Raw genomic sequence first — 14,456 nt, forward strand, 5'->3', positions numbered from 1 at the left:
CAAATAAAGTCGTATCGCCGAGTAAGTACACCGCTTCTTCAATCGAATTGGTTAAGTTTTTCGCATTAAGCGTTTGCACAGTGATGGAAACAATTGAACTTTTTCCGAGTCAATTGCATTTGCAGTTGTGTATATAAAAGTTGTGGTCCTTATGGGAGACTTTTCGTGCATTATGTTTATTTATTTATTGTTCTTTTGATTGTTGTGATCTCTTTTTGTTCGCGAAACTACTAGAGAGAGAGAGAGAGAGAGAGAGAGAGAGAGAGAGAGAGTGAGAAGTAAATGAACTACCACTTTTTGGGTTTTTTTGAATACTACTTGATGCTATGCTTGTAGTTGTTTTTGACATAAATGATCGCTCGTAGCTCTAAAGCGATTCTTGTATCGATTCGCTAGACATAATTTGGTTTCAATCGGAATCCTTGACGTGTGTTCGATTGAGGTGTTTTCACAATTCGTGATAGATGATGCTCGGAGCGAGTTCGGATTGGTAACCTTCGTATAATGGCGACATCTTTAATGCTTATCTTTCAAATGATAATCGCTGTGTCTTACTTATACTGAACAGTTAAGATATGGCTGCGTATGTAACACATCACATATGCAATTAGGTTTAATTTATATAATAACTTACTCGAATTGAAAGAATTGAGCATAAATTGTAAAAGATAGTGGAGGCGGTACGTAAACAGTGGTTACTACACCTGCGCCAATTTCTACAAAAATAATTATATTATTATACATAGAAGCATTAATAAAGTTTCATGGACTTATGGACTTGCATCGCAAATATTTTTTGAATAGATTTGTTCAACTCGAGAGAGAGAAAGAGAAAGAGATAGACAGAAAGAGATAGAGAGGGAACTTAAAAACAAAATTAAAAAAAAATTTTTTTTTTTTTAATATTTAATTATTTCCCTTTCCAGTGTGCAACGACCTCCGTAAATCTTAACCTTCATTTATATATACAGTATATATACAGTAAAAGCTCCTTATTCGCGCTACCTTTATTCACGGTTTCACTATACGCGAATGAAAAAAATGCGACCCAATTCTAGTACTCGCGGCTATAAATTTCTTTATTCGCGGATTTTTTGTGACTTGTCCCGGAATTATACTGTTTCTGAAGTTGAAACTTATTGCAAAACAATGAATTTAGACTTTAAAGCACTTCTAGTTTGAGACAATCCACCAGGTCATCCTCGCGAACTTGAAACTATGCATCCAAATATAAAAGTGACAATTTTACCTCCCAACACGACGGCTTTGCTTCAACCTATGGGCCAAGGAATAATCCACGCCTTTACGCTCTATCACAGGAAGAAATTTGACATAGCAAAATGCATCGTAAACATAAAAGAATTATTGGAAGAGCTGAAGCCACACATATTGAAATCATGAAGTCATGGAAAAAACTCTGGCCTGCTCTGACTGGGGAAAATGACAAAGTATCTGTGCAAGTTCAAACTTTGACTGCAAACACAGCCGAAATCGCGAATGGAATACGACAAGATGGGTTCGAACAGATAGAATCAAATGACATTCAGGAATTGCTTGAATCGCAAGATGAAGATTTGACTGAAAGCGACTTGGAGGAAATGTTAAATTTGCAGCCCATTTAAGAAGAGGCTTCTTCAAGCACTGGTAAATGAGCTTGGCGATTTCTTTATGAACATAGATCCGTCTACGGAGCGAAGTCTTATTTTTAAAAGGCAAACTGCTAGTGCGACTGCTGCGTGTCAGTCTGAATTGAAGGAGCTTTTAAAAACTGCCAAGCAAGAGAAGCTTACAAAATTTTTCAAACCATTGTCTAAGCCTTAAGATAATTAATCAAAATGTTCAAAAACTTCAATTAAATTGATTTTTTATATAATTGATTTTTTTTTATTTTGTCACCTAGGAACGTATCCTCTATAGGCCCATTCCGGACTCACGGTTTCTGTATTCGCGGCGTTTTTCTCGAACGTATCTTCCGCGAATAAGGAGCTTTTACTGTATATATATATATATATATATAAATATAAATATATATAAATATAAATATTGTTTAGGATTAAAAGTAAAACATTTTTTTTTGATTTTTCTGATATCAGTGGCGATAGATAATACTTTAAAAAATATTTTCGAACAAAATTTATAATAGAATGCGTATGTGTTCGAAAAGCATGTATAGATGTTCTTATGTATGAAAAGATATATAATTTTATTAAGATAATTTGTCTTAATTGTTGTTATAAATGCTTGACGAAAAATTTTTAACCAAGATTAACTACTGATTAAGTGAAAAGTAAAATAGCAACAAAAATAATACTAAATACATACTAAATATATACTACGCGTTTATATTAAAAAAAAAAAAACAAGAAAAAGAAAAAGAAACACAAAAAAAAAAAACAAAAAAGAAAAAATTATAAAAACGTATGAATCGAAACTGAAACTAACTTATTGTAGTTAACTAAGTTAAATATAAGAAGTTCACATACAACGAAATCTGTGTTACGTTAGTATGAATGAGGGAAGCCAGCTGCACTGTTGTAATTGCTCGCATAATAAAATTTAGAAAAAAATATATATATAAAAAAATTTGAAAAATTAACAAAAAACCACTTGTATAAATAAAAAGAATTGAAGTAAACAAAAATTAATAGAAAAGAAAATATGAAAAGTGTTTAAAAAAATTGTCTTCGTGTAAATAGTGACTATGGAGTAAGTGCAAGTATATACATGCCTATATATATATACCCATTACTTACATTGTAATGGTAATTCAAGTAAGAAAATTAAATGAAAACGAAAGTAAACAATCATGAAAAATAGGTGTTAGTGTGATGAGGCAAATCTTGCTTACCTCACCATTATCTCAGACTAAGATGAAAAAATAGTCAGCCTTTTTCTTCTTTTTATGGTGGATATGTCAGCTAACCGATTGAAATCAACTTGCATTAACGGTCATTGACGCTAAACTTGTGTTCGAAATTACACATATTCGTACATTATTGTTCCAAAATTTTTATTAAAATGTAGCTTTTACACCCATTAGTCACAATATAATATTACCCTCCCTCCGATCCATTGGCTTTAAGTCCTAGCTACACCTGACCAAAAGCTGTTCATTTATTCTTTTGAATTATCCGCTTTCGCTCGTATTATCACTTCCCAACTCGAAATTGCAAAAACTTGGAAAATGTACGTTCGCTCATTGATTTTGGGGATTGTATTTCATCAAAGACCACATTTTAATCTGCACAATGAGGGCCCCGTAAATGAAGCTAGGTCAGCGCGTAGCTTTATTTAGCGCTAGGTTTCCAGAGGGTTTGGTGAGTTATATGTAATAAAAAGGTTATAGATGAGTGTGGCGAGACCAACATTTGAATATGCCTCGATCGTGTGATCATTATGTTACATTGATTCAATAGAAACACTTTAGAAGCAATGTTTTGGTTTTCGTCGTTAACTATTTGGCATGCCATCCGCTTGTCTCTTTGCTATTTTAAGAAAATGCACTGATACCTCTAGACTTATCTTCAGAAAGGTAGGCTTTTGGTGGTAGATGTTTCATTCCTAGTTAAGCTAATATAAGATACTCTGGACTCCCCGTTTTTATTAGCGGAGATTGATTTCAATGTTCCTAATCGCTCTTATAGAACTTTTCTGAGCGCCTTAGTCAGTGTAGATATAATTACCAGCTTTTCAATCCATTCCGGCTTCTCTGCAAAACTTTAAGTGATATTATCAATAAATGAATTATCTCACTATCGGATTCTTTTAATAATATTATCAAATCAACTCACGTCCACATGCGCGTACTGCTTACGTTACGTCTACCTAAATTAATATTTAATATGTTGACCTTTGGATGGATGATCCGTAAACTAAGCTTCACTAATATCGAATGCCAAGCTTTTGCGTGTTTGCATCGGCTTAATGGTTCCCTCCTAGCTTGGATCTATACTGGTTGTGAACGCGTCGCTATGTGCATGCTTTTTTCTTGTTTTTCCTTTTTTTGTGTTTAAGTTTTCGCTGCTTCTTCACTTTTAATTTATGAAGTTTACTCTTAACGTTTAGTCAAGAGTCGACTCGATACAATTATGTCCTATACCACTTGTGGTAAAGAGTGCATTCAGTTTGTGAGCACGTATTTAGCACCCAGAAGAGCCATCGATTGCTATACCGATATAAGTTTGCCTATCACATCTGATGTCTGTCCATGTAAATTTGGGATCAGTCTGCAGGTCGCATTTTTTGAGATATTTCGAGAAAATTTGTTGCGCTAACGTATTTTGACGTTAAGGAAGAGCGCTATTAAAAATGGTACGCATTGGTCCACTTTTTTGACCACTCCGCCTTCTTTGAAAAAGTCGTGACATTAAAAAAAAAATTTGAATTTCATTTCTAAACTGATGCGAAAAATTTGCTTCGACTGGAAGAAGTTTTTGAACCCCCCCTCTTATAACCGTTCCTATGAAAACTAAATCTCTACCTAATCGAATTTGGACCATGTAGGTCTATTTTGGAGATACCACAGCACGTAAGGATTCTCAGGAAATATAAACGCTCATATGTTAATTATTCTAATTTTTAATGATTTATGGTAAAAATTTTTTATGATAGTAACTTCACATAAAAATTAGGTGGATCAAATTTGAACCACACCGGAATAATTCTTCTTCTCCATATAAAATTTCTCATGAATAGTAAGCCCTTCACAAAAAGGATTAATTTTTAATATATTATGATAAAAACTGGTCCGTAGTAGCACACACACGCACACACACACAGCCTGCTAGCTGTGGTTGAAGAAAGACGCGCTCTCTCGGATAACCAGTATGGATTCCGTAGAGCGCGGTCTACAATAGATGCCATAAGCCATGTCGTGGCGCTTGCCTCAGACGCCATAGCCGGAGACCGATAGAGGGGCGGTGATAAAAAGTACTGCGCCGTCGTTAAGCTAGACATAAAAAACGCTTTCAACTCGGCGAACTGGGGGATTATCTGCAAAACCCTCATAAGGATACGGGTTCCAAGGTATATACTTGAGATAGTAACAAGCTACCTTTCGAACCGCACGTTAGTGTACGATAGCGATGATGGAAAACAATCGCATAAAATAACAGCGGGTGTTCCACAGGGGTCAGTCCTTGGTCCTCTCCTGTGGAATATAATGTACAACGGCGTGTTTGAACTTCCTACCGGGGCAAAGATCGTCGGCTTTGCCGATGATATAGCAATCGTAGTGGTTGCAAAACACGTCGCGCAGGTAAAGGCGAGAGCTAATGAGGCTATCGTGAAAGTGAAGTTGTGGCTAGAAGAGATGGGGCTGCAGCTAGCAGAGCACAAAACGGAAGCGGTCCTAATAAGCAGCAGGAAGAGCGTGGAAACATGCTGCATACGAGTCGGTCAGCACACAGTGCGGTCAACTCCTGCCCTGAAATACCTTGGAGTTATGCTTGACCATCGACTCAATTTTAAGTTCCATGTTGAGTACGCGGCTGAGAAAGCTGCAGGCATCCAGGCGTCACTAGCAAGGATCACGCCAAATATTGGAGGCACGAAATTCACCAGCCGAAGGGTAATAGCCAAGGTGATAACCTCAGTCATAATATACGGAAGCCCAGTTTGGGCCAGTGCACTCAAGGTGAAGGCAGTGTACCGAAAGGTGGCGGCAATATATCGCCTTAGCGCCCTGAGGCAGATTTGCGCATTCCGTACCGTGTAGGAAGAGGCAGCGCTAGTGCTAGCTGGCACTCTGACAGTCGACATTCTGGCCGATGAGAGGAGCCGCATCTACAAACGGCGTCGCGGCAACGAGCTCTCCTCGCATGTTATAAGAAGCGAGGAGCGGATGGCCTCGTTAAGGATTTGGCAGTCGAAGTGGGAAAGAACGACCAAAGGAAAATGGACGTTCGTTCTTATCTCGAGCATAAGACGATGGGTTAAAAGACGCCACGGCGAAGTAAGCTATTACCTAACCCAGATTCTGAGTGGCCATGGCTGTTTTCGGAAGCATCTGCACAGATTCGGGCACGACAGCTCGCCTAACTGTCCGATATGCGCAGATACGGAGGGAGATGCGGAGCACGTAATGTTCCACTGCTGTTGAGAATGGGAGGCCTCAAATGCAGCCGAACGAGATCACGAAAGAAATGATCGGCAGTACAGCAGCCTGGAACGCCATAGACGCTTTCGCTAACACTACTCTCGTGAAGTTACGGCGATTGGAGAGACAACGGGTGGAGAGCAGAGGGAGTGGAAGCCGATAGTGCATTCCACTGAGGTCCCACCATCAGAAGCGTGCTACCGACAACCAGCCCCCGCGAAGTAATACCTAACGGTGGTCCCGCGGGGGAGGGCGGTAGACGAAGTGTGTGTGGGGGGTAGTTTTTAGTACGTATGCGCCAGGGATGGCGAATCGTGCATGCTGCAATTAAGACCCAGCAGTATCTGTTGAATACAAAAAACAATAAAAAAAACACACACACACACATACACTAAACTAACGTAGAGAATTTGGATCATATAGGTCTATTATTTGAAACTTAAAATATATAGGGTTTATGATGAAAAGAAAGCCTTTATATAGAGATATACATGGTTTAAGCAAAGTTATAAATTTATAATAGACTCTATTGTTATATTAACTATTACTCGAGTAACTTATAAATTAATTAATACTCACATACGCGCGCAGTACAAAGCTTACAAAAGTTCTAATAGGTTTCTCAACAAAATTTAGTGATCAAATAATGGTGCCTAAGAATACATTTATTGCGTAGCACATCATGTAAGCGTGAGCGCTTTATTGCTTAACTTGAATATAAGATGTAATATGACCGATACTCAAGATTTACCTCCAAATTGGAAAAAGTGCTTACATCCTTTACGTGGTGAAACATTCTATAGAAACGATGTTTTCTTGACAGAATGTTACAAGTTCGCATAGACCGATGAGACATCGGGACTGCTAAGGAATCCATTGAGATGCATCCCCTTTTACTAGCAGTTTACAATTTCCACTTTGTTATATACATATAAACTTCCACTTAGTTATATACATATAAATACATATGTGCTTATGTATGTATGCATATATAGAGCTATTCATTTTTCATCCATGTATTATAACTTCAAGGGGGAAAACAAGGGTTTCTTTGGCAGTTTTTTCTTTTTTCTGGATGGAAAGAGAGGTCATAGAATACGAAGTTATTAAGCATAAAATATAATGATAAAAAAGTAACCTCACTTTGAAAAATATTAAAAAGTGACTCCATTGCTGTCATTTTCGCGAAGCATCTTCAACGTTTCCTTTGAATTAAAATGAAAGTCACTTATCTACGTACCTATACTTAGGGAAACACGAGAGGAGTTTGAAAAGTATTTCATTTGTCTGCAATTTACGAATATTTGCCTTTTTGGAGAAAACGCAGTTAAAGTTTTAAATACCTATAATAAAGCTGCATAAGTATATTGGGAAAATGAAATTTTGAAACCTCTTAAAATCGTGCCATGTCTCACACAACTAACTTTTTATATCGTTTGAGAGAGTATTCATTTGAATTAAGTTTGATTAGTAAAGGAATAGTCATTCAGCGGCCAACATATACCTCCCAGGCTGCAGTCGATCCGATTATGTGTCGGTTGCGCCTATAGAGGATTTTTTCAGTAGTCATATAAGATACGGAAAAGAAAATAAAATTTGAGTTTCTGATAAGTTAATCGTTAACCGTTCTGTTATGTTCTCTTTCTGGTTGATGTTTGCCGTTCAGACTTTATGGCCACAAGGATGAAGAAGCAATTGCTTGCTTTCGTCGTAGGAGCTATAAAACTTTATGATTGCTTGATTTCTCACTTTTCTTGGATGCATTAAAAGTGGTGCGAAAAAGTTAGACAAAATCATAGAAAATTGCCATAAAGTAACGATTGAATTTGCTTTGTTCTTATTGTAGTCTTTGTACGTCTTTTACAGTCTAAACTTTACATTCAATGAAAATTTTTTGTTCCTTGTTATGCCCTACACCATTTGTAGTACAGGGTATATTAAGTTAGTGCGGTCGTATGTAACACGCTGAAGGACTTAAGATGGCCCCATGGAAGCCTGTCTGTCCGTCTGAGATCTGTTCGTATAAATTTGTGTTCAAGCTACAGGTCGCAATTTTTGAGATATTTCGATGAAATTTTTGATACAGTGACGTGTTTTGACCCAAGGACGAACGCTATGGAAAATGGTTCGAATGTTTTCACAAATAGTGCCCTATTCTGAAAAGTCCTTATATGGGAAAAAAATATAAATTTTCAAAATTTCTCAGCAAAAATGATTAAGTAGCAGTATTTGATATGAAAACGTTGGGACAGCTGGGGCAATTTTTGAATCCCCTAATACAACGAAAACTGAAGTTCATACGACAAAAAGGTATAATTTTCAATGCTTCACGATGAAATTTATATCATAACCGTAATTAAACGAAAAATAAATAAAATGTACCAAATTTGGACCAACTCGACTTATATTTTGGAGACTTCCATAATAAGGATTTTCATGCAAATCGATCCTTTGTAGAGCAGAAAAATCCAAGTCTTAATATGTCGTGATGAAAATTGACCCTTAATAGCGATTTCATACAAAAATAAGAATTGCTATAGACACTGCGGTGTAGGCTATTTAATGACCGGCCTTGTCCGACTATACTATTCTTACTTGTTTTTTTTCACATTTTACGATCTCAACATTTTGATACCGACGAATGAAGGAAAGGGGCCGTCGGGGGACGGTATACTCTATAAACTATACATATTCTTGTTTGATGTTAAGTTCTGGCTCGATCTACCCATGTCTGCCTGTCTGTGCATCTGTGTTTCTGTATGGATGTGCATTGTGCAAATTTTGGAAACGCATTAGAAGTTCATGCAAGCATTTTATTATTGAATATGGATCAAGTGACTCAAAGGACACTGAAGCATGCGGAAACTGAAAGCATCTGTGTTTCTCTAAGCAAAAATTTGTACGTTTCCGCGCGTCATTAATAAGTTATGAGAGATAGAAGGTTGAAATTTTTCAAATTGGCTTTATGAAACAACCTTATATCAGTGATGCAATCTTAATTTTTTTTTTTCATTTTTTTGAGATTTTCTATCTATTACTTATAAGGCAAACAACACAGAGTGTTGAAAATTATTGAGTATACTTTTCCCATGAAGAGAGATTGTCACTCTACAAATGAAAAAAAAAGACTGAAAATATGGTCAAACCCCCGAAAATTTAAAAATGATCATATAATTGTTTTTTGATTGTTTATAACTTTTATACTGATAAAGCGATCAAATTGGTATTAGTATGGTAAAATGAGTGGAGGCAATGGTATATAAGATATCGTCCCAGTCGGATATAACTTTTCTAATTTCTTTCTACTGTATTTAATATTTCGACTTTCTAAGTTTTGTTTAAAAGTTTGTATTTTGCACTTTGTTATGTGTACTTTATGCCTTGTGTATTGTACTTTTCATTTAACATACCTTATGCCTTACATTCAACACATTGTAGTTTGCACTTTATATCGTGTACATATATCATATTTGGTATATTATCCACAATCTTCTATACTTTATACTTTGTATTTTGTATGCTTTGAGTTTGGTACTTTGAATTGTATGTTTTATGTTTCCTTTACTGTCTTCCCATTAGTATTAGTGTTTTCGCATTATATACACTTTGTATTTGGTATCCTTTCAGGTATTTTGTCCTTGACATGTTGCGCTTTGTTTTGGGTATTTTCTGCATTTTATATTGTATTTTATGTCAGGTGTGTTGACTTTGTATTAAGTAATTTGCAGTTTGCTATTAATACCTCTTCCTCTTTCTGTTCCTTGGCCTTTTATTTTGTGCCATGTGTAATATAAGGTAGACTTCGCGTTTAGTGTTTGATATCTAACGCTTTATGTTACACAGTACAGTATATATTAAATTCTACGGTCTTTTTTTTCGACATTATATATTATGATGACAAAGCTAACATATGGGAAGTGATGGAAAAAATGGTCCGATCCGAACCATTTTCAATAATGTTCGGCACGCTTGAGTTAAGGCACATCAGTGTACCAAACGTCATCAAAATATTTCAAAAATTACGACTCGTAGATTGACAGACACGCTTAGATTGATTCAGAATCATTTTCTCTAAGTCTATTTCAACTCCTTCTGGTCCTTGCATATATCTGCACAAGCTTAATAAATCCTTTTACCACAAGTGGTATAGAGTATAAAAATATAAGGAGATATTTAATACTACTTGGTGTTTGATCTCAAGCACCGGCCAATACTAATCCAACTGCGTTATATTAACGCGCATTTAAAAGGTGACATTTTATTTCAAAATTTTTTCATGCAGATGGTCTTGTAGCTCGCCAATCGTGTCACAGGTTATATTTGTGCGAATATAACGATATTTGATGGTGTTTGTAGTTATCAAATGCAACAGTTTATATTATAGGTGAAAATTTTGATTTTCAGATCATGTTTTTGTTCGGCTAACATTAAATCGAAAAGGTCGATATATAGAAATAATGAGGTTATACATATAAGATAAGACCTTATTAACGAATTAAGTCACTTGTGCTAAGTTGGATGCACTATCGCACACACATACATATATATATATATATATATATATATATATATATATATATATATATTGATTGAGGAAAGAGGATCGTACTTTATAACCGTTCAGAATCTGTGCGAACGATTCTTTTCATCATGACAAGGCCGGATCATATACACATAAACGCATCAGCAAATTTTGTGGTATTCATTTCATACCACGCGGACTTTGCTCCGTCCGTCTAGCAATTGTTTCATTATCTGTTCACCTCTTGGCTCCTCTAATGGAGCAAACAAGGTCTATAAATATTTCTTGACTCAGTTTTTCAGAATTTCAGAAATCGAGAAATTCTATGATGAAAGAAAAGTCAGTCTGCATATTTGAATATAACGAGTAATAAATAGAAATAGAAAGCAAGCCTGCAGCCGTACTGTCTGCTGCCAACTCTTGCCACGTGTAACCGGGCGTTCTCATGCAAGCAGATGACTTTGCGTCTCTTAACCGCTATTGCTAGTCTTTTTTCCAACAACATTCAATTTGTTCATCTGCAGTAGCAGTTTGATTCGGTTTTGGCAGCTCGTAATGCACTACATCTTTCTGATCCCTTCGTATGCAGAGAAAAACTTTATGGCCATGAATATTTCGCTTTGGTGTGGACGTGGATAACTCTCCTGAATTAACCCATGAATTTTTGCCCTTGAGATTGCCGTAATAGAGCCATTTTTGATCGCCAGTCATAATGCAGCACAAAAATTTTTCGCTTTTGCTTGGCAAACGATAAAACGGCGATGTTGAAACAGTTCGAAATGACATTTTCACTTAATTCGTATGGAAGCCATTTTCCCTCTTTTGTGGAGCTTTCCCATCGCATGTAAATGTCTAGAGACAGTTGATTCATCAACTAAGCTAAGCTGTTCGAAGGTTATTTGAGAGTCTGAACTGTGAATTCGTTGTCTTCGAGCTTTTTTGGTACCCCAGGCCGTTGCTCGATAACGACATCAAATTCCCCAATCATCACTATTGAAGCCAAAATCGACAATTTCGATATGATGGAGCAGCGTCATCATAAGCTTCTAAAAGTGTGTGATGGGTTTCGGCAGCAGATTTCTTCAAATCAAACAACAAATGTAATGAATGTCGGAAGTGCAACTTTGAGTGTTGCAGGATTAGTGTCTGTATATGCTGAATAACTTATTAATACTAAATGCAAATCTATTATTTTATGATGAGAAATATTAAAACTATCGAATTTAACGATTGTGTTTCTTGATACTTTGCACTACTTTATCGCTCTCACCAATAGATATCGCTGATCAAAATACATACAAGCATATATTACATTATATATTTTTCATTGATCTCTGTCTGATTGTCTGATTCACAAAAATAGACTTTCTATCAAATTGTTACTTATCTCTAACGTTATATAAACCTATTTTTAGAATCATTTAAATCAGGCTGGAATCCTTCTACAATGCTGTTGTGTTGGGGGGGTTCGGCCGAGCGGGGCGCCGGGGGGGGGTGTTGTCCTAATGGGTTAAGAAAATGTTTATTTTTGACTTTTTTTTCTTCTAATTGAAGAAAAAGCGATCGAATAATAATAATACTCTTGGAGGTCAATACCCATGTATTTGAGCTTTGAAAAAAGAAACGAATTTCGAAAAAAAACTAAAAAATAGCAAATCTAAAGTCATTCTCATGGGGGACTTTTAATTTAATCGACTCTATTGCATAAAGCGTAACTTTTTTAAACATGATTAAAAAAGGAAGGGAAAATATCACTTAATCTTCGTGTCAATAAGTGGGTAGATATATGTGAGGGTTTTTTCAAAATATTGATTTTTATATGATTCGGAATTATACTTAATCAATGTTCCACCGAAAAGAGGCAATCATTTGTTTATAAATAACATTTAAATCAATTTAATGTTATTTAAAGCAAAATTTTGTTTCGAGAAGGACCCCTTTAAACCTTCAACTACCAGTAGTACTGCTGTACAACTATGATTGGAAAATCAAATTTTTGAAATATTTAAAATATTGCAATGCCCATAATGTTCTTTTTATATATAGTTCTTGAATACCTAAGAGATCATCTAAGCTTCCATTTAAGCTAAATCTCTCATTTCTTGTTTCTTATATGTTTTATAAAGAGATGAAAATTATTTTTCTTAGTATCTCTTGCAGTTTGCCTGCCGTTAAGCAGTCGACTACAGAAAATGATAAGAGTAAGAAAATGACTCAATCCGTTGTAACAGATGATTACGACCCTTACGAACATCGCCAAGTTAAACATCCCACCAAGTATGTATAACAGAAATTTAAGAAGAAGAAAAAAAAAAAAAAAACTTTTAATATTTTATGAAAATATCTTTTCGATAAGTAATTGGCAGACGTTTGCCCATTTTCTCAAGGCCAGTATCGGTACCGGCGTATTAGCCATGCCTGCTGCCTTCGCAAATGCAGGTTACATAAATGGTTTCCTATTAACAGTAATAATTGGGATCGTAGCAGTACATAGTTTGCATATATTGGTAAGGGAATGCATTGATAATTTTGTGATAATATTTTGTTGTACATTTTTGTTTTTGTTTTTATTAAAATCTTTAGATTGATTGCATGTATGAGTTATGTAAACGTAAACGTGTTCCATATCTTTCATTTTCCGAAGCCATGACTGTAGGTTTCCAGGAGGGACCACCCATATTTAAATGCATTTTACCCATAGCAAAGTAAGCGAATCATCATTTTCGTCTCAAGTGGTTTCAAGAGTTTCAATTGCATCCATCCATCCAACCATCCATCCACCAACCAAACATAGATACATAGATTCATTCTATAGTTTAAAACACACAAACTAGCATTTACATCAGGTAATCGTAAAATGCAGCACATATATAACACATCACTCAATAAGTCTTGCGGCTACCATATACATTGCATCATTGCTGACAGACAGGTATATTTTATATATTTTCTGGATAGTATCCATCCTTAAAACGATAAGTGTCAATATTTCATAACATTGTGATAATTAGCTTACAAATTGCGGCTCTTTTAGTGACATTAGTTTAGCAATTTTCAAAGCAATTGAATTCTTTGACTTTCGTTTGTTGATTTTAAACTGTCGTCGTGTGATTAGAAAAGATATCGCTCGCAATCAGCATTGGCTTAAAAGATGCGACGGCATGGTCTTGTCTGTCAAAAGAATAAATATATTAATGGTTTGTTAATTTGAAACACAGTCGTATGGCGTCCTAATGATGCTGAACGCTCTGTCCATTCAAATTCGGCTATTGTCGCCGAAATCCTAGCAAAAGTGTGTGACAAAGTCGGCTCGGAAGACCGAGAGATGGCTGACTTTCAGTATTTTGCCTGAACAAATGTTCGATGAGAAGCTCTGTCTCTGGAATGCTGTCCTGCGCTTACTCTACTACTTTGCGATATTGTAAAGTGTTGATTCAGTGAACAACCTTTGCAATGTTTATACATTTGCTTTAGGTGCTTTAGGGGTACGCAAAATTCTTCTTCAACCGAATAGTGATAAATTTTGAATTTATATTTTGTGAAATTTTTAAGTAAATAATTATATTTTATATTTATAATTAGACCGTTCGTTGATGGTTTTTTGGCTTTCTATCATTTTGGCACGTGCTGCGTTTATGTGGTTTTCATAGCGGAGAGTATAAAGCAAATTATCGATGAATACTCCGTGGTTTTAGATGTACGTCTGCACATGTGTTTTATATTGTTACCATTATTTTTAATTTTCAGTATACGTAATTTACAAATATTGGCAACATTCTCATCAGTGGCCAATTTGCTGTTGTTTGTGGGTAAATTATAATAACATACAATTAAATT

General features: G+C 35.6%; 1 protein-coding gene across 2 annotated transcripts in view; it reads left to right on the forward strand.

Annotated features, from left to right (window-relative positions):
• Positions 1-2,510: 2,510 nt before the first annotated feature.
• Positions 2,511-14,456, forward strand: part of LOC119632436 (proton-coupled amino acid transporter-like protein CG1139) — a 15,159-nt gene continuing 3,213 nt past the window's right edge. The window contains exons 1-5 of one of the 2 annotated variants that reach the window (XM_038025342.1): positions 2,511-2,706; positions 12,768-12,896; positions 12,976-13,126; positions 13,203-13,324; positions 14,202-14,428. In XM_038025342.1, coding sequence (XP_037881270.1) covers positions 2,702-2,706; positions 12,768-12,896; positions 12,976-13,126; positions 13,203-13,324; positions 14,202-14,428 — 634 coding nt within the window. In that variant the 5' untranslated portion in view covers positions 2,511-2,701. The remainder of the gene's footprint in view (positions 2,707-12,767; positions 12,897-12,975; positions 13,127-13,202; positions 13,325-14,201; positions 14,429-14,456) is intronic. The other variant, XM_038025343.1, reaches the window with a different exon arrangement.

The sequence above is a fragment of the Glossina fuscipes genome, unplaced genomic scaffold, assembly GCF_014805625.2.
Source record: "Glossina fuscipes isolate IAEA_lab_2018 unplaced genomic scaffold, Yale_Gfus_2 1, whole genome shotgun sequence".
Classification (NCBI taxonomy): domain Eukaryota; kingdom Metazoa; phylum Arthropoda; class Insecta; order Diptera; family Glossinidae; genus Glossina; species Glossina fuscipes.